Source organism: Narcine bancroftii, chromosome 8 (assembly GCF_036971445.1).
Source record: "Narcine bancroftii isolate sNarBan1 chromosome 8, sNarBan1.hap1, whole genome shotgun sequence".
NCBI classification, from domain to species: Eukaryota; Metazoa; Chordata; class Chondrichthyes; order Torpediniformes; family Narcinidae; genus Narcine; species Narcine bancroftii.
In genome coordinates this window covers 21,045,220-21,071,288 of record NC_091476.1, presented here as the reverse complement: position 1 = coordinate 21,071,288, position 26,069 = coordinate 21,045,220, and the positions used below count along the sequence as shown (strand labels likewise).

Genomic DNA, 26,069 nt, shown 5'->3' with positions numbered 1-26,069 from the left:
CCCGGTCCGGGCAGTATGGACCGACCTAGGAGGGGAGGCAGGCCCCTCCAGCCCGGGTAAGAAACCTGCATAGGAGAAGGCCACTCCGATATAAAACCTACGACCCAAGGACCTCGCTGCCACGTCCCAGCTTGCTTGGCCACTGCACACGAACCATGGGTGTAAAGGGTGGGGCCAGTACTGCGCGCACTGCACTCCACCTAAAAGCTCCTTTGCGCAGGCCCGAGGACAGGTCCACGTCCTCCCCCTCCACGCCCTCCCCCTCCACGTCCTCCCCCTCAAAAGATGCTCACAAACTCAAGCTAGCATGCTGGAACATCAGAACCATGCTAGACAAGGCTGACAGCCACCGACCTGAACGTCGGTCTGCCCTCATTGCACATGAACTCCTCAGACTTGACATCGACATAGCCGCTCTCAGTGAAGTTCGCCTGGCAGATGTAGGCAGCCTCCAAGAACGCGGCGCGGGCTACACACTCTACTGGTCTGGCAAGCCTTCGGATGAACGACGCCTATCTGGTGTAGGCTTCATGGTCAAGAGCTTCATTGCCTCCAAACTTGAAAACCTTCCGACAGGCCTCTCGGACCGAATCATGTCCATGCGACTCCCACTTCAAAACAAGCGTCACATCACCCTCATCAGTGTCTATGCTCCAACCCTCCAGGCGGAACCAGCAGAAAAGAACAAGTTCTACACCGACCTGCGCAACCTCATCCAACGTACCCCTACAGCCGACAAGGTTGTCATCCTGGGCGACTTCAACGCTCGTGTTGGCAAAGACTCAGAAACCTGGCCAGGAATCCTGGGCAAGCATGGCGTCGGCAAGTGCAACGACAATGGGCGCCTCCTGTTGGAGCTCTGCGCAGAACAGCGACTTGTCATTACAAACACCCTTTTTCAGCAGAGGGACAGCCTTAAGACCACCTGGATGCATCCCCGATCCAAACACTGGCACCTCCTGGACTACATCCTGGTGCGAGAAAGTGACAAACAAGATGTGCACCACACCAGGGTCATGCCTAGCGCGGAATGCCACACTGACCACCGCTGCAAGCTCAACCTTCACTTCAAGCCAAAGCCCAGGAACAATAAAGCCCCCAGAAAGAGGTTCAATGTTGGAAACCTGCAGTCAGACGAAGCGAGAGGAAACTTCCAGGCAAACCTCAAAGCAAAGCTCGACGTTGCAACCCGCCTCACGGACCCGTCCCCTGAAACCCTCTGGGATCAGTTGAAGACTACCATACTGCAATCCACTGAAGAGGTACTGGGCTTCTCCTCCAGGAAAAACAAGGACTGGTTTGACGAAAACAGCCAGGAAATCCAGGAGCTGCTGGCAAAGAAGCGAGCTGCCCACCAGGCTCACCTTACAAAGCCGTCCTGTCCAGAGAAGAAACAAGCCTTCCGTCGCGCATGCAGCCATCTTCAGCGCAAACTCCGGGAGATCCAAAATGAGTGGTGGACTAGCCTCGCCAAACGAACACAGCAGAGCGCGGACATTGGCAACTTCAGGGGTTTCTACGAGGCTCTAAAGGCTGTGTACGGCCCCTCACCCCAAGTCCAAAGCCCGCTGCGCAGCTCAGACGGCAAAGTCCTCCTCAGCGACAAGATCTCCATCCTCAACCGATGGTCAGAACACTTCCAATCTCTTTTCAGTGCCAACCGCTCAGTCCAAGATTCCGCCCTGCTCCAGCTCCCTCAACAGCCCCTAAGGCTAGAGCTGGATGAGGTTCCCACCCTGGATGAGACATATAAGGCAATCGAACAACTGAAAAGTGGCAAAGCAGCAGGTATGGATGGAATTCCCCCAGAAGTCTGGAAGGCTGGCGGCAAAACTCTGCATGCCAAACTGCATGAGTTTTTCAAGCTTTGTTGGGACCAAGGTACTCTGCCTCAGGATCTTCGTGATGCCACCATCATCACCCTGTACAAAAACAAAGGCGAGAAATCAGACTGCTCAAACTACAGGGGAATCACGTTGCTCTCCATTGCAGGCAAAATCTTCGCTAGGATTCTACTAAATAGAATAATACCTAGTATCGCCGAGAATATTCTCCCAGAATCACAGTGCGGCTTTCGCGCAAACAGAGGAACCACTGACATGGTCTTTGCGCTCAGACAGCTCCAAGAAAAGTGCAGAGAACAAAACAAAGGACTCTACATCATCTTTGTTGACCTCACCAAAGCCTTCGACACCGTGAGCAGGAAAGGGCTTTGGCAAATATTAGAGCGCACCGGATGTCCCCCAAAGTTCCTCAACATGATTATCCAACTGCACGAAAACCAACAAGGTCAGGTCAGATACAGCAATGAGCTCTCTGAACCCTTCTCCATTAACAATGGCGTGAAGCAAGGCTGTGTTCTCGCACCAACCCTCTTTTCAATCTTCTTCAGCATGATGCTGAAACAAGCCATGAAAGACCCCAACAATGAAGACGCTGTTTACATCCGGTACCGCACGGATGGCAGTCTCTTCAATCTGAGGCGCCTGCAAGCTCACACCAAGACACAAGAGAAACTTGTCCGTGAACTACTCTTTGCAGATGATGCCGCTTTAGTTGCCCATTCAGAGCCAGCTCTTCAGCGCTTGACGTCCTGCTTTGCGGAAACTGCCAAAATGTTTGGCCTGGAAGTCAGCCTGAAGAAAACTGAGGTCCTCCATCAGCCAGCTCCCCACCATGACTACCAGCCCCCCCACATCTCCATCGGGCACACAAAACTCAAAACGGTCAACCAGTTTACCTATCTCGGCTGCACCATTTCATCAGATGCAAGGATCGACAATGAGATAGACAACAGACTCGCCAAGGCAAATAGCGCCTTTGGAAGACTACACAAAAGAGTCTGGAAAAACAACCAACTGAAAAACCTCACAAAGATAAGCGTATACAGAGCCGTTGTCATACCCACACTCCTGTTCGGCTCCGAATCATGGGTCCTCTACCGGCACCACCTACGGCTCCTAGAACGCTTCCACCAGCGTTGTCTCCGCTCCATCCTCAACATCCATTGGAGCGCTTACACCCCTAACGTCGAAGTACTCGAGATGGCAGAGGTCGACAGCATCGAGTCCACGCTGCTGAAGATCCAGCCGCGCTGGATGGGTCACGTCTCCAGAATGGAGGACCATCGCCTTCCCAAGATCGTGTTATATGGCGAGCTCTCCACTGGCCACCGTGACAGAGGTGCACCAAAGAAAAGGTACAAGGACTGCCTAAAGAAATCTCTTGGTGCCTGCCACATTGACCACCGCCAGTGGGCTGATAACGCCTCAAACCGTGCATCTTGGCGCCTCACAGTTTGGCGGGCAGCAACCTCCTTTGAAGAAGACCGCAGAGCCCACCTCACTGAAAAGGCAAAGGAGGAAAAACCCCAACACCCAACCCCAACCAACCAATTTTCCCTTGCAACCGCTGCAATCGTGTCTGCCTGTCCCGCATCGGACTTGTCAGCCACAAACGAGCCTGCAGCTGACGTGGACTTTTTACCCCCTCCATAAATCTTCGTCCGCGAAGCCAAGCCAAAGAAGATATTACAAACCCTACATATACAGTATTTAGAAAACAAATTCTGTGACTCCTAAGACATTTATTTATTAGCAACACTGATGAAAAACCGAACTGGCCAAAATGAGCTTTTGACAAAGTCTTTCTGGCCCTGAAGGAGTGTTAACCAAAGGCTCAGCTCTGGCGGTGCTGAATGTTTTCTATCATAAATAATTATTCTGCTAGCCTTTAAATTTTTGTGCAAGTTTGACTTCTTTTAGCAGCTCTCAGTTCCAATTAAACTTGTGATTTAAAAAAAAATCCTTTAATTTTATGTGTTATTTTCTCATTCGAAGTATTTTAATCTTTGGGAAGCATTTTCTCCTGAGTTGTGACTTGGCTTTATGCATAACATTTAATTTCAGATTCTCCTTATGGGTGCATAAATTTAATGAACCGATTAACTGTCAATGACACAGAGAGAATGGTGAAAGATATAAATAGGTTAAGTGAGTGGGCAAGATTCTGGCTGATGTCTACAATGTTGGTAAATGTGAAATCATGTAATTGGAAGGGAAAATAGTAAATTGGACTGTTACAACATGCTGTTGCAGAGAGAGATCTGGGAGTGTTTGTACATGAGTCGCAGATGTTAGTTTGGAAGTGATCAAGAAGGCAAATAGGATATTGGCTTCATTGCTCGAGGCAGGGAGGTTTCTCCTGTAACTGTACAGGGTTGTGATGAGGCACACAGAACAATACAGCACAGTATAGACCCTTCAGCCCTCGATGCTGTGCTGACCCATATATTCCTTCCAAAAAAAAGTACTAAACCCTCCCTACCCCATAACTCTCTATTTTTTTTCCATCAAAGTGTCTGTCTCTTAAATGCTCCCAATGTTTCAGCCTCCACCACCATCCCCAACAAGACCTTTCCAGGTACCCTAAACATCCCTCCCTTAACTTTGTACATATGTCCTCTGGTGTTTGTAGACCTCTATCAAGTCTCCTCTCATCCTTCTTCCCCCCAGAGAGAAAAGTGCCAGCTCCACTAACCTTGCCTGATAAGACTTGTTTCCCAATCCAGGCAACATCCTAGTAAATGTCTTCTGCACCCTCTGCATAACTTCCACATCCTTCCTATAATGAGGTGACTAGAACTGAACACAATACTCTCAGTATGGTCTCACCAGAGATTTCTAGAGTTGCAACATGACTTCTCTACTCTTGAATTTAATTCTCCTATTAATGAATCTCAGCATCCCATAGGCCAGTGGTTCTCAACCTTTTTTCTTTCCACTCACATACCACTTTAAGTAATCCATATGCCATCCGTGCTCTGTGATTAGTAAGGGATTGCTTAAGGTGGTATGTGAGTGAGAAGGGAAGGTGAGAATCATTGCTCTAGACCCAATTGTTACTGAAATATTTTGCTTGAGAAAAATTATCATTGGCCGTTTCCTTTGGAGTTATGAAACCGTGCACATAACGAGTCAAATCAGTACGATTAAAACAGTGGTTTTCAAACTTTTTCTTTCCACCTACATACCACCTTAAGCGATCCCTTACTAATCACAGAGCACCTATGGCATAGGGAATACTTAAAGTGGTATACGAGTGGAAAGAAAAAGGTTGAGAACCACTGCCATAGGCCTTCTTAACTATCCCATCAACCTGTGCAGCAATCTTGAGGGAGGTATGGATTTGAACCCCTAGGTCCCTCTGTTCATCCACACTCTTAAGTAACCGACCATTAACCCTGTACTCAGCCTTCTGGTTTGTTCTTCCAAACTTATTGACCTATCCTTCTGCCTTTTCATGCAGATCGTTTATAAAAATCACAAAGAGCAGGGGGCCCAGAACAGATCCTTGTGCCACTCCACTAGTCATTGACCTCCAGGCAGAATACTTTCTTTCCACTACCACTCTTGCTTTTTTCCTACAAGCCAATTTTTTATCCACACAGACAAGGTTCCTCTGATCCCATGCCTCATGACTTTCTGGATGAGCCTCTCATGAGGGACCTTGTCAAATGCCTTGTTAAAATCCACTTAGACCACATCTACCATCCTACCCTCATCAGTTTCTTTTGTTATCTCATTAAAAAAACTCATGAGGCATGACCTTCCCTTCACAAAGCCATGGTGACTATCCTTGAGTAGATGATACTTCTCCAAATCCTTAAGAATTCTCTCCATAAGTTTTCACACTACTAGCACAAGGTCTATAATTCCCAGGATTCTCCCTATTACCTTTTTTAAACAAAGGGATTACATTTGCCATTCTCCAATCTTCCAGCACCTCCCCTTTGGCCAAAGAGGATTCAAAGATCATAGCTACTGCCCCAGATATCTCCTGTGACCATCATTCAAAGGCCTGAACATTTCTCCCCCACTCAACCCCTCATCACTAGGCTCCCAGTATTTCTATCTATTAAATACTAATCCCTGAAAAGCAGCCTGGGATATATTTCCATCTGGCTCCTGGGGCTTATCAATCTTAAAGTTTTTATAAGATCCAACACTTCCACTTTCTTATTCTCTACATTCTCTACATTGACACACAGGCCTACTTAATTTTGACCTCATCGTGATCAAGGTCCTTTTCACTTGTGAATTTTGATGCAAAATATTAACTTAGGACCTTCCCAACCTTCTCTTTCTCCAGGCATATATTACTTCTTTTATCCTTTAGCAGCCCAACCTTCATTCTCATCATCCTTCTGTTCTTCACATACACATAGAACATCTTAAATTTCTCCTTAATTCGACATTCTAAAGCCTTCTCAAGCCCCCTTTGAGTTGTCCTAAGTTTTCTTATGCTCCTTCTTGACTACCATATACTTCTCACGAGCTTTTCTTGTTTCCTGCTTCCTATATCTAATATATGTTTCCTTCTTCCTCTTGCCTGACCTATTTCATTAGCCACGGTTCCCTTTTCCTTTCCCATCTTTTCCTTGTCCCATTGGGACAAACCTATCTTGAATCCTGCACTGATGGTCCCCATTCTTCCTCCAACTTACTAATGTGCTTTCATCCCTAAACACCTATTTTCAATTTATCTTTGCTAATTCCTGCCTCATCCCTTCATAATTAACCAGTTAAGCACTTTCCCAGTTTGACTGTTTTATCCTCTTGAAGCTAAGGGAGTTGTGGTCCCTCTCAACAAAATGCTCCCCCACCAAGAGATCTGCCACCTGACCAGGTTCATTCCCCAGAGCCAGATCCAGTGTGGCCTCTCCTCTAGTCGGCAGGTCCACATACTGTGTCAGGAATCCTTCTTGTACACACCTGACAAAGTATCCCCCATCTCTCCCTCTTGCAGTCAAGTAGGTGTCAGTCAATATTAGAGAAATTGAAATCACCCATAACTACAACCCTGTATTTCATGCACAATTCCAAAATCTGGCTGCTTATCAGCTCTTTGGTGTCCTGAGGGCTATTTGGGGGTCTATACACTACTCCCAGCACAGTGATAGCTCCCTTCCTATTTCAAACTTCTACCCACACCAACTCAGTGGACACTCCCTCTGCAGCATCTTCCTTTTCTATATCCCTGACCAGTAATACTACTCCTTCTCCTTTTCTACCTCCCATTCTATTCTTTTTAAAACATATATCAACTATTCTTGCCCTTCCTCCAGCGAAGTTTCAGTAATGGCTACAACAGCATAGTTCCACGTATTGATCCATGCTCTTAGGTTTATCCCCTTTATGCCTAATACTCCTACTGTTGAAATAGACAAATTTCAAATCCTCTAACTGGCTACCTTTATATTTTGACCCCTGCCTGTCCTTCCTCACCAACTCAGAGCACATAGCATCATCAGATTTTGATTCCCACATCCCTGCCAAACTAGTTTAAACCCTCTCCAACAGCTCTAGCAAACCTGCCCACCAGGATATTGGTCTCTTTCCAGTTTGGGTGCAGCCTGTCTTTTTTGTACAGGTGTGCAGGTCTGGTCTCCCTCCTCGAGAAGGAATATACTGGCTTTGGAGGTTCACAGGGTTGATTCAGGAAATAATAGGATTAGCTTATCAACAGAGACTGAATCACCTGGGACTGTATTCTTTGTGAGAGGGGAATCTTGGATGAACATATAAAATTATGGAAGGAAGAAATAGGATAGAAGCTGGGAGGTTATTTCCATAGCAAGGTGAGACTAAAACTAGGGGACATAGCCTTAAGATGTGGGGAGCTGATATAAGACAGAGGTAAAGAGGAACTGGTTTTCCCATAGAGTAGTGAATCTATGGAATTTTCTGCCCAATGAAGCAGTAGAGGCGGGCTCATTGTGTGGTTAAGGCACAGACACACTTTTTGAATAGTCAGGGAATTAAGGGTTATGGAGAACAGGCAGGGAGGTGAAGCTGAGCCCATGGCCAAGCAGGCTCAACTGGTCAGATGGCCTCTTCTTACTCCTATTTCCTATGTCATCTCAACTGATGGTTAGATTTATCAGAATCAAAATGCTTTCATTATCAGTTGTTTTTGGTGCTTACTTCTTCACCCTTTCTCATTGCAGGCTTTCCCCTTTACATCTGGCAAAAGGAGTCAGCTCCAAGCACACAATAATTCAAAATGTTTTGATAGAATCTATATCGTGTTGTTTTGCAAGACAAAATTCAAGTGATATACTGTTGAAAGATACTGAAGTTATTTGAATTGCCAGGGCAGGAGATTGAAATATGCTATTTAAATTAACCACCAAGGTGGAAAATGCAAATATGGGATTTGTTTGAACTTCTGTGGAATGGAGCAGAGTTCCTCATTCTAATGATATTGAGTCTTTTACCATCAGAACTCCATTGCAGCTCATTTCTTTACCAAAATGAACATTTCTTTCTTTAACAGGAAGCAGGAAAAAAAGACAAAAATCTTCTCTCCTTCCCAGATAAACTGGAACACATTGGCGCAGCTGCTAGGTAGGATGAAGTTCCATTACCACAGCCCTACATTTGACCACACAACATTATTGTGCAATAGTTAAGTGAGAATCACCTGTTACACACTAGAATTTCTTCATGAAATACATACCTTAATAACTGTAATTTCTTCAAGTCCACAAATGTTTTGAATTCTGATTAACATTAAGAAATCACTAGCATTTTTCTAACCATCAACACAGGTGCACCCCAAGGTAGTATGCTTAGTCCCTATGACCGTGTAGCCAAGCTCAATTCCAACTCAATCTACAAATTTGCTGACACCACCACCACCAAACTACTGCAAATGATGAGTCAGGATATAAAATGGAGATACAGAATATGATTGGGTTGTGCCAGAACAAAAATCTTGCTCTCACATCATCAAGATCAAGAAACTTATTGTTATTTTAGAAAAGAGGGTCTGCATTGATGGGATGGAGGTTAAGAGGGTTAGAACCTTCAAGTTCCTGAAAGTCCATATTTACAAAGAGCTTTCCTTGAACCAGTGTATCGTCGCCACCTTGAAGAAGGCACACTAACTTTCTAAGAGATTTAACATGTTGTTGAATCCACTTATTAAACTTCTACAGTTGCTCTGTGGAAAGTATATTGATAAGTTACATCACAGCCTAGTTTGGAATGGAAGAGATTGCCAGGAAAATGAACAATTATGAATATTAATAACAAACATTGAATACCAACCACATTTTGTGGCTTCTATTTTCAGAAGTAATCTGACAGAATTTTAATAAAATGTATCAAGTGGTTTGAAAGTTAAGTAATTTCTTTGACTGATGGAGACTAAATAAGATTTTAGCAATCCTTAATGCAGTAAGAAAGAGAGATCCAAAATTATTGGTGCAGAGTTTATTTACTTCTCACTTGTCAATATCCAAGGTTATCTGAAGATGGGTTGATAGAAGATCTGAATAAACTAGAGGAAAGACTTGATTCTCTGCAGACAAATTTGCATGAAGATCCAGAGCTTGAAGTTCAGATGACTCCATTTCTACAGGTAGAGCTGGGTAAATGTTTCAACACTAGATTAAATAAATATTGAAGCCTTCCATTACAATCAGGTAACATTAATCTGAAATGCATCTGTATATCTATAATAAAATCATATCTATTAAGAAAAAAATGTTGCAACTTTTAATCAAATCACCCCAGGGTATTTGTCTTCTTTACTTCAGATAAAAGTTTATTCTGTGTGTTTACTAGTCCAAGGCATTTCCTTTCTTTTATTATATTCACAATGTAATTTAAAATAATGTTCCTAAAACACTTCTCTGTTCTTGACCATTCTGTTTGTCTAGTAAAGATCTAGTCTCTTCTGCTTCTATCCAGGGCAGAAGATTCAGGAGGGTCGTGGTATTCTCTTGTTTCCTTGCAATTAGAAACAGGCAGTATTCACAATCTGGCCAAAACACTCCCTTTGATCTCTAAAGTTCTTCTTCATCTTGTGAATAATTGTGTGAATCAACATTTAATATCTATTTAGGTTTTTTTTTCTTTTTACCTCAACTGGATAAGAAAGCTTGAAATAAGAAAGGAAGTTAAGGTTGATGTGTACTCAGTGGGATTATCTTCCACATGATTAACCTTAATTTTATATAACAAAAATAGACATCTCACGGCATTAACCATACCTTATGTAAAGCTGTAGATAAATAGAATTGAAACTACTCATTGCGAACTCTCTTTGACTCAAATAAGTCTGTCAATGTTGTCACTGCTTCTTTTGAAGTAGCGGTCTGATATTTATTAGTGACGGGATGATTCATATTTCAAATTTCCCTCTAACTAAAACAACTGCCAGTAGCGTGACTCAGAATGAAACTCAGATACTATTCAACCATCCACAATGCTCTGCTGGAAATTCATCAGTGCATGCAATTAAGTTTCAGCATGATCTGTATTCCAGCTCAGTATCTCTATATGCTTGCTGGATATTTTTAAAAGGGGTTGTAAAAATCCATTCTTCAAGTTAATACTCCAGATATTTTTTGTAAGTCTTGGTTTTTCTTTCATTTACAGTCTGCAAAGAAAGAACTGACAGTAATATGGGAAAAAATTGAATTGTTCCAGAATTTGAAAAAGTCTTTGGCAGAATATTTCTGTGAAGATGAAAAGTTTAAGATGGAAGAATACTGTATTGTTCTCAAAAGCTTCTGTGAAAAATTCCAAAAAGCAGTTCAGGTACTGACTGTCAAGTGTTCCCAGTTTAAAGTTGAGTTTGTGGTATTGCCAATTACAGAGTTTCCTGATAGCATAAGTTTTATATCCTGAGCTGTGAACCATTGAATTATATAATGTGTTGACCCCATGTACAGAATAAATCACTTGCATTGGTGAGGTGGATACAAGTTCCATAGAACCCACCCACACATTTATGTTGGAAACTCCAACATCCAATTTTCCTTCTGAACAAGAATTTTTTTTTTGTTTAAATTGTCTTCTCTGGGGTCCACTATGGGTCCTATGTACTCTTGTGGATTTAATGCATCCCTGCTCATTAAATGCATCAACTACCACTGCTGAATCCAATTAAAAGCTAAGAGGCACGAACATGCAGTTGAGAATTCCCTCTCTGGCTGTCTTTTAACCGGTAGGGAGTGCAATAATGTTTCACCTCAGATACAATACAGATTAGTTGTAGAGTTGCTCCACACTCTCCAACAAATTCCCGTCAAATTGTGATGCCATTGTTTTGTTTGGCTTTCTTCAATGCTTGTCCCTGTCAACATGTTACATGTGTAAATCAAATGGGCCAACACAGGAAATGACCGTCGAACGTGGCGATCGAGCAAGCAGCACGCGGGATGAGAGACCCGCTCCTTTAGGCCCCAGTAATAGCGGTCGAATCGACCAATTACCACCAGTGGATCACAGGGGGTTCAATCCAGGCCCACGAATCTGGGACAGCCAATCGGCAGCCAGCTCCACTCAAGCCATGCCCTGGCGATGACATGGCTGGCTGCCTATAAAAAGCAGAGCTGCAGCCCAATAAAGTCAGTGTCGACCACACTCCCTTCATGTGAAAGTCTTCTTTCTTGTTATAGCCTCGAGCTATAACCAGGCCATACCTCAAGCTATAACCCTTGCGACCCGCTACAAATAAAACATTACAATTAGTCTAGGACAAATTCACTGCCTACTCAAATAAATAATGGATGTAAATGGAAATGCAGTTTGCCATTCAGTTAGGATGGTACACATTTTTCAAGGACTTGGCATCAATGTGTCCAGGGAAGAGTGGCTGATTTGATTGAAATGTTTAAGGAAGTTACAAGGAAGATCAATGTAGACTGTGAATCTGCTGTATCAGCTATTGTCTATATGGATTTTAACAAGGATTTGGCAGGATGGCAAAAGAATAAAACTCCGTAGGAAATCCAACGAGACTGTCAGACCGGATCAAAAATGTTCTTAGTTGAAGAAAACAAAAGAGGGTTTTAGGTATGTTTTATAAGATTGGAAGGCTTTTATTGTGAGGTTTCATAAGGCTCCAGACTGAATCGTGTTTTGTCAGTAAATATTAATTATTTGAACACAAATGTAGGGGTTTATAAGTTTGTCAATGATGTAAGTGGATTATGTGACTCTATTGAAGGTTTTGATGGTCTGGTCATTTAAGCTGTTAAGAAATAAGTTGAATTCAATCCAGAGAAATGTGACATAATGCTTTTTGGAAGATATAAGAGAATAGATTAAAACAAATAAGAGGATAGCAATGGGTGTGGAAAAACTTGGTGATCTCAGAATTATGGTCAAAGGATTGTAGGACACGTCGATAAGATTACTTAAAAGACAGATGGGATGCTTTTGCATTAGTCAAGCCATAGGAAATAGGAATAAGCATGTTGTGTCACAAAGTGCAAACTAGGCCCAGTTTGAATATTGCATAATTTTAGTCAGCCCACTTCACGAAAGATGTGATTGCTCTGGCCAGGATGCAAAGTACATGGCCATGAATGGAAAGTGTTTGCTTTGAGAAATAGGCAGTGGTGGTTTGGAACAGAGGAGGCTGAAGGGCGTTTAATACAATCATTCCCCAGAGGCTGTCCTCGCACAGACTCAACACCCTTCTCTGACGGAAAGACCATAGTCTGTCTTGGTCAGTAGCAGAATGTCGAGCACTGTCACCCTGAGTACTGGTGCACCTCAGGACTGAATGTCCAGGCCTCTCCAGTTCATGCTACTGACCCATGACTGTATTGCCAAATCCAGTTCCAACAATGACATCATGTTTGCAGATTTCACAACATTAGTGGCCTCATTAACAACGATGAGTCGCACTACAGAGAAAAGGTGTAAAATCTCATGAAATGGCATAAGAGTAACAGTCCAAGTCTCAATGTGAACAAGATGAAGGAGATCATTGTGGACTTCAGGAGGACCAGGAATCAACTACACATCAACAACTCGGTAGTGGAGAGCACCGAGTTCCTTAGAGTTCACTTAACTAGTGACCTATTGTGGACACACAACATCTCGTCACTAATCAGGAAGGTGCAAGAGTGACTGTAATTCCTGAGATGACTGAACCAGGCAAGGATACCAGCCTCCATTATGTCGACCTTCTACAGAACCCCTTATTGAGAGCATCGTGGCTGGCCGCATCACAGTGTGGTACAGTTGCTGCAGAAAAATGGATCAGAGGTCAATCCTCAGGACCATAAAAGTGTTGGAGAGGATCACTGGAGTCTCCCTCTCCCATATCACTGTGATCTACCAGGATCTTCCACTCTGCACACAGCATCTTTGATTTGCTCTCATTGGGGAAACAGATACAGGAGGATCAGAGCCAGCACCACCAGGTTGAGGAACAGCTTCTTTCCAGTGAGACCTCCCAGTGAGAATGCCGAACAACCAAAGAAATTGCTCACACGAACCATCCGAGACTCTCATATTCATGAAACAATATTTATTTATTTGTATTTATGAATACTTGTCCTGCATATGTATTGTTTGTCTGTATGTGTATTATGTCTGGTTGAATGTCTGAATGTTTTGCACCAAGGACTGGAGAATGCCATTTCATCGGGTTGTACTTGTGCTATCAGATGACAATAAATTTGATGAGATTTAGTTGTATAAAGTAGAGTGAAAGAAAGGATTTATTTTCATTAGCAAAGTGGTTAAAAACTAGGAGGCATGTATTACATAGAACAATAAAAGTCCTGTCACCCAACCTGTTGGTGCTGATAATGATGCCAATCTAAACTAATCCAATCCACCTGCACAAGGTCTATATCCCTCTATTCCCTACCTGTTCACATGACCATCTAAATGTCTCTTGAACATTGCAAGGGTTTCTGTTTCTGCCAGCTTCCTTAACAGCACATATCAGACATCTGCATGGTACATTTATGTGAGAAGCTTTCCTTATAAATTACCTTTAAATTTCCCCCCTCTCACCTTTAAACTATGCCTTCTAGAATTAACAGGGGAAAAAAATCTATCAACTTAATCTTTCCTTCTCATCATTTTATATAATTCTCTAATGTTCCCCCTCAGCCTCCAGAGAAAACTAGCCAAGTTTGCACAACCTCTCCTTATAATCAATACTCTCCAATCCAGGCAACGTCCTGTTGAACCCTTTCCGTATCCTTTCCAAAGTCTCCACATCCTTCCTACAATGCAGTGGCCAGGACCACAAACGCTGCTCCGAATGTGGCCAAGCCCAAGTTTTATGCCGTTGCAACCAATTTCACACTTTTCGACTAAATGCCTCCACCAATGAAGGCAAGGATGCTATATATCTTCTTTACTACCCTATCCACACTGCCATTTTCAGGAAACTATGGACTTGCACCCCAAGATCCATTTATATGAAAATGCTCCGAAGGGTCCTGCTGTTTACTGTATACCTTCCTCTTGAATTTAACCTCTAAAAAAATCACCTGTCCAGAATAAACTTGATCAGTCCAAATTTCCAACAGATCTATATCATGTTGCATCTTTTGCCAACTCTCATGATGATCCACTAGCCCACCAATTTTCTGTGTCATCCGTAAACTTACTCATGAGTCCACTTGCATTTTTCATTGATTAAAAACAACAATGATCTGATCTTGGGCATAGACCACCAATCAGAAAAACACTTCTCTACCACTATTCTTTGTCTACTTTGACCAAGAAAACTTTGGATCCAATTTACCAGTGCAAAAGAGACAATTCCAGACCAAGCCGAAGTCTCTGATAGATGCCATTACATTCTATAAGGTAAAACAAGGCAGTATTATCACTCACGATACATCACTTCCAGACAAGCTTAACACCTTTATGCTTGCTTCAAAAGAGGAAACAATCAAGAACCTACCTTGTTGACTCCGCTTCCCACCACCCCCCAACATCCCTGAGGTTGAGGTCTGGCCTAAACGGTATATCTGGTCAGGTCCTTAAAACTTGAGAAAAACAGTGAACTGAAATTTTTACAGATATAGTCTGTACAGTAGCCATCGGAGGATCCCACTGCTTCGAAAGGGCACCCATTAGCCCTGTGCCCAAGAGGAGCAAGGTGACATGCCTCAATGACACTGACATCTACCATGATGAAATGCTTTGCTGGATATAGAGCGAATCAACTCCTCTCTAAAGAAGGACCTGGACTCACTTCAGTCTGCCTTTCATCACAACAGGTCAACAGGAAATGATATTTTGCAGGTTATCTACTCTGTGTTAGATCACCAAGACCACAGGAACATCAGGCAGTTGTTCATTCACTGCAGCTTGGCATTCCATATTTCAGAAGACCTCTCCTTGAGCCAGCATATCAAGGTAACTCTGAAGGAATACAAACATCTTGCTGAATACTCTATCAAACATCTACAGGTGCACTGTGGAAAGTACACTAGCTGGTTGCATCACAGCTGGGTTTTAAATTCGATTGCCCAGGAAAGCAGAAGGCTCCAGAAGATAACAAACATAACCCAGTCCATCACAGGCTCTACTCTCTCATCCATTGAATGCATCTATATGAGGCGCTGCTTCAAGAAGACACCCAATATCACCTCCATGTTCACAATCTCTTCTCACTATCTTTAGACAGAAGTCTGAAAACCAGCACCCCTAGGTTCAGTTTCTTTCCAACAGCTTTCTTGACTTTTGAACCTCCCCATGGTGCACTATTGGAAATCACCTATGAATATTTATATTTATCTTGATATTTATTGTCTCTTTTGACTTAATTTAATTAATGTACTATTTTAGCTTTTCTTTACAAGTACCTGTTCGGCTGCGGCATCGAGTCCACGCTGCTGAAGATCCAGCTGCGCTGGATGGGTCACGTCTCCAGAATGGAGGACCATCGCCTTCCCAAGATCGTGTTATATGGCGAGCTCTCCACTGGCCACCGTGACAGAGGTGCACCAAAGAAGAGGTACAAGGACTGCCTAAAGAAATCTCTTGGTGCCTGCCACATTGACCACCGCCAGTGGGCTGATATCGCCTCAAACCGTGCATCTTGGCGCCTCACAGTTTGGCGGGCAGCAACCTCCTTTGAAGAAGACCGCAGAGCCCACCTCACTGACAAAAGGCAAAGGAGGAATAACCCAACACCCAACCCCAACCAACCAATTTTCCCCTGCAACTGCTGCAACCGTATCTGCCTGTCCCGCATCGGACTTGTCAGCCACAAACGAGCCTGCAGCTGACGTGGACTTTTTACCCCCTCCATAAATCTTCGTCCGCGAAGCCAAGCCAAAGAAGAATGACAATAAACTCATCATCAAGAGAGATTGCAGTGTGAATTGGACCAGTCCAGAATGTTGCCAGAAATTAGACAAGCCATAAGTGCTTGGATCTGCTCTGAGATCTTTTCAATATCAAGCTCCAAAATAACCAGTGCCAATGGCTTTTTTCAATTGACTTCATTAGAAACAGCCATTAACAAAGTTACTCTAGCTTGTTAAGTGGTAGCAGTTGATTGAGTCAAAAGTGCATTTTTCAGGGTGCCAAGTTGTAGTGTGGATAAAAGCTCTCACGACTAGAGGGAGAACAAACGCTTTTATTAGCTTATAACTAAGGGTAGGGTTTCACAGTAGTCTTCAGAACAGTTCTGAGTTTAGGTGGGAAACCAGGGTTATATGTGAGCAGATGGGGGCGGAGCTGGGAACCCCAGTTCACTGCACAAGTGATTTGTGGGAATGTTAAATGTTGAGACTGAATATCCAGGTCATTAAATGTTGATCTGCTATTACTGTCAAGGCCATTTCCAAGCTTCAACCTCTACAGTAATTTATTGCTGTGGCATTGTTTTTCTTGTTTTAGCTGACAATAATATTGGTAATGTCGGAGTGTTTCCAAGCACAATAGCAATGCCTTGAGCACAGCACCAAGTTTGCCAAAGGCTTGGACATGTCAAATGTCCACACATAATACAAATTGTGTTTTTCAGGCTATTTTCATGTTTACAAATGGAAATCAGGATATGCCAGGCTCCTCCCTGTCTAGTGCAAAAAAAATCCTTTTCTTTCCCAGATTTAATTGCTTGTGTAATTTATTCCTGCACCTGCAGGAATAATGAGTACATGGGAACTCTAGCAAGACCAGGAAACATTGTCCTCAGTGTTCAGTAAAGGCAAATTTATTTACAGCACTTACAGGATGTGAAGTGGACCTAAAAAGAGGGAAAGAAAATCCATGAGCAGAAAAAGAGGGATCAAAGCTATATTGAGTCAAAGAAAATATTAGCGGGGATGTGTTTTTTGATGGTAAAGAAAAAAATGTGGTCAATATTAATTGAATACCAAGAATCATGATTTTGTTTTTGGCTGGAGAGTAGATGTGGTGTAGAACTATGTCTCAGAAACAAATAGGGGCAGTGAAAAGGAAAACATCAGCATAGAATATAAGGAACAAAAGTGGAATGCCAGAATCCCTCAGTGAAACTCAGCAGGTCAGGAAGCATTCATGGTGTTGACATTTCAGTTCAAAACCCTGCTTTGGGACTGAGAATGGAGAGGGAGGGCAGGCAATCTTAAAGAGGAGAGGGATAGGGATAGCAAGGCGTGTGGGTAACTGGTGGACCAAAAAGAAATGAAGGATGGTGCCAGTTGAAGATCTAAAAGGCTTGGAGAGAAAGAGAATGAGAGAGATGCCAGTGTTTGGTGGAAGCAGACAAATGAAATAAAGGCAGGGTGCATCATGGAGGGGTTGAAGTTTCATAAATGTAATAAAACTAAATGCACAGGAAAAGAGAAGGACCCCCACTGATCATTGTGGTGTAAGGATAGGAAAATAAGCTGGAAAACTTGGAATGGAAGTTGGAAAATCACGTTCAGCTGACCACCTCTCCCTCTCCTACCCAACAAAGTCTATGCATTCAAAGAGCGAAGATGGTCGCACAAAATTGGAAGTTCAATTGCAATTGCTCAGATGGAAAATAAGTTGTAAGAGTGTAATGCCTTGGGGAATTTGATATATTCAAACTGACAAAAATCAATTCCATGAAAAAATCAAGCTGGCCCATTAAGATAATGCAGAACTTTGCATCAGATGACTAAACACATACCTCTCAATCTTATCAAATGAAAATGTAACACAAAAAAAATCCATTCTATAAGGATACATGGAGTTGTGGATAATGTATTAGCATGGATAGAGGATTGGTTCACCAATAGATGGCAGAGTTGGGGATTAATGAGTGTTTCTCTGGTTGGCATATAGTGGTGAGCAGTGTGCCATAGAGTATGAGGCCTGAAATTGTTCACAATATACATTAATGGTTTGGAGGAGGGGACCAAGTGTAGCATATCAAAATTTCCTGATGTCATTAAAGTTAGTAGAAAAGCAAATTGTGCAGACGATGCAGAACAAGAAAGACAGGTTTAGTAAGTCGGCAAGGGTCTGGCAGATGAAGTGCAATGTTGGTAAATTTGAGGTTATCCAAAAGGAAGAAGAAAAACTAGTAGATCAGTTTAAATTGTGGCAGGTTAGTATACTGTTACGCAAAGGGACTTGGGAGTGCTTGTGCGTGAATCACAAATGATTGGTTTGCAGGTGCATCAGGTAATCAAGATGGCAAATGGAATATTGGCCTTCATTGTAGAGGGATTGAATTTTAAGATCAGGAGGGTACGGTTGCAACCAGTCAGGGTACTAGAGAGGCCTTATCTGGACTACTGAGTGCAGTTCTGGTCTCTACTTGAGAAGGATATATTGACTTTGAAGGCAATGCAGAGGAAGTTCACCAGGTTGATTCCAGAGATTGAATCACCTGGGACTGAGTCACAGGAAATTAGAAGAATGAGAGGGGATCTTAATAGAAACATCTATAGATAAGATTGAGGCAGGAAAGTTGTTTCCACTGACGATGAAACTATTACTATGGCACATAGCCTTGAGATTCAGGGGAGTAGATTTAGGGCAGACATGCTTTTCTCTGAGAGTAGTGAATCTGTGAAACATTCTGCCCAAGGTAGCAGTGGAGGCTATCTCATTAACTATATTTAAAACATAGTTCGGTAGATTTTTGCACAATGAAATTAGCAGTAATGGAGAACAAGCAGGAAACTGGAGCTAAATTCATATCCAGACCAGCCAAGATCTTATTAGATGGTAAAGCAGGCTTGATGAGCCAGATGACCTGCTCCTGTTCCTATTTCTTATGTTCTTAATTCTCCCATTTGCGAACATCTGTCTATCCAGGAATAGTGACAGTATCTCAGTGGAAATGCTTGGTAACACCCCACACACCAGGCATGGGACCAGACAATGTACCTAGTCAGATATTGAAGGACTGCGCAGTCCTTACAGATATCTTCAAAACATCACTGCAGCAGTCCATCGTCTCCTGAGTTTCAAGACAGCCACCAGCATCCTAGTACCAAAGAGGGCAACAGTAATAGGCCTCAATGACTATTGCCCCATGGCACTGACCTCCACCATTATGAAATGCTTCTATGTCTGGTGATGGAACACATCAAAGCACATTCCCCCCCCCCCCAAAGACAATAGACAAATTTCAATTCTCCTACAGATGGAACCCCTCCATTGATAATGCTATAATAGCCTTGTTCCTCCACTCTATCGCAACCCACCTGGAGAACAATGCCTCATATGTCAGGCTGCTGTTCATTAACTTCAGATCAGCGTTTAATACTGTAGCGGGCCAACTGACCACGCGATTAGACAGGCCGAATCGCTGTCCCAGTTGTCCAACTCAAAATGACGTGGGTCCCCCTTCACTCCCGAGGAGAAAGAAGCCTGTGGTTAATGACATGTGTTGCCCAGGGGACATCATCGCTTCTGGGAGGCACACCACCAGTCATCTTCCAGCTGCTCCTGTTGGGAAAGAGATACTAAAGTATCAGAGCCAGCACCACTAGGCTGAGTATAGACAAAGTCAATGCGAGTAGGCTCTTTCCACTTAGATTAGGAGAGAAAAATATGAAAAGACATGGCTTTAGGGTGAAAGGGGAAAGGTTTAGGGGAAACATTAGGGGGAACTTCTTCACTCAGAGAGTGGTGGGAGTGTGAAATGAGCTGCCATCTGATGTGACAAATGTAGGCTCACTCTTGAGTTTTAAGAATAAATTGGATAGATACATGGATGGGAGAGATCTGGAGGGTTATGGACTGGGTGCAGGTCGATGGGACTGGTGGAGTGACATTTCGACAAAGGCTAGAAGGGACAAATGGCCTGATTTCTGTGGTGACGTGTTCTATGGTTCTTCCCACGGGCAATGAGACTGCTGAATGAGTGATGAATTGCTCATACAATCCCTCAAATGCTCTACTATTTATTTATTTTCATATATTTACTGAATTTTAATCACATAAATATGTGTGCTTTGTCTAGATATGTGTTTGCATGTTTTTACACTAAGGACCAGTTGTACTTCTGCAATTGGATGATAATAATAAACAAGCGAACTTGAAGTGTGGCCAAGAGCACAGGAGATTAATTTAATTGATTATTCTTTTCTAAAATAATTGTATAGAATGTGTTGTAATCTGAGAAAAATGAAGATCAAACTTAACAGTTTAAACTGGGAAAGAGACTTTTTAAAATTTTTCTCCGCAATCTCTTACACATTGCTTGTACATTCCTCAGGAGAATGCAAGCCGTGAAATTGCAGAACTCAGAAGGCAACAGAGAGATAAGAAAAATGCAGAAAAACGACACTCCATAGCTATTTGTTCATCAATCAAGAATGAATTTGGTCAAGATGAACTGGAAAAAGCGCTTACCAGAAATCTAAGATATCAGAGTTTGAGACGATGGGAATGCAAGTCTTTCAAGCAGGACACTTTCTCAGATGCACATTGCACAAAAAAACCTTACACCTCTGCTGAAGTAACACAAGTGGAGCGAGAACGTGATGCTAACAACATAATAAAAGATTTCAGTGATTATGAACTAGCAAATCTCATGAGGAAAGTATCTGTGAAAGTTCTGAACCATCAGTTGGGGCATTGCATTATGCAGTCAGTAAATCCTGTTCCAAAGGAAAGTATAAAGATTCTAAAGCAGGAACCTGAGATGATCAAAGAAACAGTAAACTCTGTGCAAGCTCCACTCCTCAGTAAGGATTATCCAAAACTGAGTTGCAGAACTATGTGCAGCACTCCAACTAAAGGACTCAAATCTAATGAAAAGTTTTTGACAAAATCAAATCCTAGTCACTGCTCAAAGTGGAAGAGGGAGTCTTTGCACCAGAATGGGGAACAATATGCAGCTACAAAGGGGAAAATATCAAAGCAACTTTCATCAACTACTAAAAACACTTCGGGTGGAGTACACACCAGTGTTCATCAGAGGAATAATTTTGCCATGATAAGTCAACAGAAAGACACAGAGTTAAAAAAAGATAACAGGAAAAGTTCAAACAGAAAATGCAAAGTGAACAACTGTGATCCAACCAAGATCTATCCAAGTCTAACCCAAGGACAGAGGGCAATACCTCTGAGACATAAAGGGCAGGTTCCTGAAAAGTTTTCTTCCAAACCAACTTTACAATCTTCAATACAGAGACAACCTGTCATATCATATGTCAAGGAGAAACAAGAGCCTCATCAAATACCTGAGAAGGTAACAGCAAGAAATGGGAGAAAATCTAACCAAGAACAAAAGGAAAAATGCACTTCTTCTCTATCAACCTCATCTTTAACCAGTTCCAGAAGTACTCCAAACCAGTTAAAGACTGCAACATCGGGTACCAGGAATCCTCATGACAAACAATCTATGTTACTCAGAAAACCAAACTCTGAGAAAGTGATTGTGGTAAAACACCAAACAAATTTCTTCACACACAAAGGAGCAGTTCAACAGACCGGACTGTTAAAAACGAACAAACTGCCAGTGTGGCGGTGATATCAGCCTATATTTAAGTCCTGAATGGTAATACTGTGTCTTGCAATCAGACCAGTTCCCCTGAATAACTTTTTCAATCAGAATCATTCTGCTATTTAATAAGAAAGATGAGATATTTATCTCCAGATTTGATGCAATGCAAATGGATACAATATAGACGGAATATTATGGAACAGCAAGTCATTAAAATGATTTGTTTTTCAGAATACTAAAAAAGGAAAGGCTTGTTTTAGAAACTGTGAACAAGCCATTAATTCAGTTCCCTTTTCCTTTGTACAGCAACAAGATTGCATAAATATTTTTTCTGATCTTACAATAACAGATTGGATGTATTTTCAATGACTTAGCTAACATCAGCCGGAAGGGAAATCTTATTTGGATTGAGAGTGTGGAAGTGAGCCTGACCACCATTTCCTGTTTTGCTTTGAAATTTTGATTCCCAGGATTCAAATCTTGGTTGACAAGCTTTGCAAACTCATAATTCTGACATTAAGCACATCAAGCAAAAACTTTGCCAGTCAATGCTGGATCATCAGATCCCACACATGAAACTTTAAACAACAAATCCCTTTCTACCTCTATAGGAATATAATTTTAAATGTTTGATTTTTTTTAGAGACACTTGAATTTTCAGAAACATTGCAGATGGAACTGATCTGTTAACTACTTCTCTTCAACTCGTACCGAATCTTTAAATGTAAGCTCTAAACATTGTTGCTACCTCTCTCTCAGTTGCATGATATCAATACAAGCATCAATCACAAGATTGAATTGAAGGACATCATGTCAACTATCAAGTCCAAACTGATGTACGTGCTAGTTGTACTCACTCCATACTTTCTCCATTGCTTTGCAGTTTCTTATTTTTCAGATACTTATCAATTTATTTTTGACAATGAGTTTTGCACCTGAAACATTAAATTCTTTTTTTTCTTTCCACAGAAACTACAAGACCTGCTGAGTGTTTCCAGCATTTTCTATTTTATTTTATATTTCCATGACCTTAAAGATTTTGTTTTTTTTTTAACTGCTATTATTGAATCAGCCTCCAATAGTAATTCTAATATTGCATATCAGACATGAACCGTGTTTTGTATGAATAAATTTTTCCTCACAATAACTTTGATTATTTTACAATCATCTGAGAGACTGAGCGCAGATTGGGAGATTGCTTCACTGAACATCTTTGCTCCGTCCGCACCAGTGACAAAGACCTCCCAGTAGTCAACCACTCCAGTTCTGGGCCACACTCCCATTCTCACATGTCTGTCCACGGCCTTGTGTACTATTCCACTAAGACGATTGTAAATTGGAGGAACAACACCTGATTTTCCATCTGAGCACTTTCCAGACAGATGGTATTAACTAACTTATCTGGTTTCTGCTAACCTGCTCTTTTCTCCCTCCCCCTTCCCCCTTCCAGCTCTCCTCCCCTCTTCCCTCTCTATTCATCTCGCCATCCCTCCTCCACTTCTTCACTGCTGTCCCCTTCCTCCCTTCTCCCTCCTGCTTTTGCGACCACACCCCCTCCCCTATTCTTTTGTTCGGAATGAAGGGATCAAGCGTGAAATGTCAGGTCTGTATTTTTACCGTTGCCATGTAAAGGACACCATTTGACCTGCTGGGTTTCTCCAGCTTTGTGATTTTACTTCAACCACAGTGTCTACAGATTTTCGTGTTTTTCTTCTTTCATTCTATATTTTTAACCACAAAGTTCACAGTTTGGTGTCTAGGTCCTCCCCATCATACAAACACTTGGAGAGGCCTGAGTAGGCACAGTGAATGCCAATGCACATATGGGTGCCGCTTCCACATTTATTCATGAATTTGTGGCTCAGAAGCAGCTGCTCATTATGAATATGAATTTACCTCTTCAAGTGAATTTGCCTGTGCAAGTGACTGCCTGTGAACATACTACATAGTGCAGCAAAGAAATACGCCATTTGGCCCACAATATCTATGCTGACTATTTTGCCAAGATTAAATTAATCCCATGATCTATACCCTTTGATCCCCTGCCCTTCATGTGCCTACCTAAATCCTTCTAAATTGATTCTCAGGTGATGCATTCCAGGAACTACCACTCTCTGTGTAAAAATCTTGCCTTGCAAATCTCCTTTAAAACTGTCAACCTCTCACCTTAAACCTCTGCCCTCTAGCATTTGATATTTCCACCTTGGGTAAAATAAAAGACTCTGCATAGGGTAGAATGCATCTCATAATTTTGAATACTTGTATCAGGTTGTTCCACAGATGACCATGCTCCAGAGAAAACAATCTTAGTTTGTCTATGTGAAGTCTAGTGCTGGGAACCAGTTCCGGAAAGGAGCTAACCTATTGCTGAAGACTCCAACTCAAACCTCAATCACAGCTCCCCACATCATCATAACTCAAAATTTCTCTCCAACTGATTATGACACTCTGTACATCCCCAAAAGGCACGAATATCAGTTTCACATTTCTCTGATATATTCAGAATGCTGATTTTTCCCTCACATTCCAATTTATATTCCAACCCTGAACCCACACATTCACTTCGCAACTCTATACGGAGTGTCCAACTGCAGATGTTTTCTTATATTGGTGGAGCAAGGAGATGAAAAGCCTTCATGTACTTTAAGCACACAATGCCTAACATGTTTTATTGGATATGATAGCTGGGGCTTCATGCTGGATAGAACTGGCAGTACCCAGCATTAAATGGTGTATTGGCTTGTCAAATACTACATTTTACCTCTCTTACTCAGCGCAGAAGAATTTCGAGGCCTGTGGCCCTTGTTACGCACTGTTGAATTTATAAATAGAAAATTGAAACAGAAAGTGTATGAACTAAAGCTAATTAAAGTGCAACTTCCAATCCTGCTGCAATCAGAAGAACAATTTAATAGGATTACATCAGGTTCTGGAGAGATGTTGTGGTATGAATGGGTGAATGGATTATCAAGTGCCTAACATGAAAATTTAGAACATCACTAAAATCTTGGCTTGGTCAGAAATATCTAATTGCTGCATTTGTACTTTATTTAAAAGTATTTATAAAAATGTATTTAATAATATTTAATTCTCTTATTAAAAATGCATTTTCATGCATAACAAATGAATAATTCCTGACGCAATGTGCTTTTCTCTTTAATGACTGTTCTTTGGCTACCCTGAATGGTAACAGAGGATATGATGATTTGAGTAGGTAATTTATGAAATTAAACAGACATCCAACAACAGATGGAAAATTTGGGAACAAGGTACATTTTGAAGCAGAATTTATTGAATGTGATGAAATGAAATACTGTGATCAGTAGCATACAGGGGCTGAAAAACCAAACGAAAATGCTACTTGTTTTCAGTTGCTGTTGTAGTTACTGATTGCATATCTTCTAAAATATGATACTATATTTTAATGATCATAAACAAAATCATAAACATCTGTGATCATAAATTTGTGTTCACCTTCAACAAATGCTTCCTTCTCATGGCCATTCTTCTAGTCCCCAGTAACTCATCTTGACTGTTTTGCTTTTGCTTTTTTCACAAAATGCATGTGCATCTCGTCAACTTTAATAGATGAGATTTGGCATGCATATTAATGCACTTCTGAACAATCATTTTGCATGTTGTGTCAACCTTGTCAATGTTCCTCCAACACCTTCAGGCCAGGCTGTTGATTTCATCCCCCTAATCCAGAATACCACAAACTGCTTGCAACTATTGTGATATTTTAAATCTGAACCATGCCCCTATCGTCCCACCGCTAACTGAACCCAACTACTTCCACTATAATTTGCTGTTTGCTGTTGCATTCATGCTTTAGACAAAAGCAAGATTTCAGTCATGTTTCAATCTTAGTAAACTTAGTAAAATTTTGCTTTCCATTATTGATAAAGAAGATTAGAAAAACTTTGTGCCGAGACTGCAAGAAATAAATAAATTTTTAATGTATTATTTTGGATGGCAACCTATTACCCTGACCCAGCTTTCCCATGGTGGATGAATATAAAAGTCAAAACTGCCCCAAATGTTTTTACTACTGAGTAATTTCATTCCAATCCACCACTGAACACCAGGTAAGTTTGATTCATCCATGCAAATGTCACAGAGCACAAAACTAGTCTGCTGGACATTTATGATTCTTTAATATGACTGCAGTCCTCTCTGATGTCCTCTGGATTGGATTTGGCGAGATGGTTTGGATAGTTGCACAACTTTACAAATTGTTCTCATCAAGGAGGTTCCTGAGGGACAAAAAAAAAGTTCAAAGTACTGACAACACCCTACCACAAATGCAAAGAATTTTTTTCTGTCAACGATGAGAGAAATTTGTGTTATTCACCTCAAGGAAG

At 41.8% G+C, this 26,069-nt stretch overlaps 1 protein-coding gene across 6 annotated transcripts in view; it reads left to right on the top strand.

The window, feature by feature from the left end:
• LOC138740450 (FH2 domain-containing protein 1-like) overlaps positions 1 to 24,736 on the top strand; it is a 63,086-nt gene extending 38,350 nt beyond the window's left edge. For 4 of the 6 annotated variants that reach the window (XM_069893090.1, XM_069893088.1, XM_069893086.1 and 1 more), the window contains 5 exons: positions 8,338 to 8,408; positions 9,309 to 9,426; positions 10,449 to 10,610; positions 20,473 to 22,541; positions 22,675 to 22,763. In XM_069893090.1, the coding sequence (XP_069749191.1) occupies positions 8,338 to 8,408; positions 9,309 to 9,426; positions 10,449 to 10,610; positions 20,473 to 21,732 (1,611 nt within the window). In that variant the 3' untranslated portion in view covers positions 21,733 to 22,541; positions 22,675 to 22,763. Of the gene's footprint in view, positions 1 to 8,337; positions 8,409 to 9,308; positions 9,427 to 10,448; positions 10,611 to 20,472; positions 22,542 to 22,674 lie in introns of all 6 variants that reach the window. The other 2 variants (XM_069893087.1, XM_069893092.1) reach the window with 2 other exon arrangements.
• Positions 24,737 to 26,069: the final 1,333 nt, after the last annotated feature.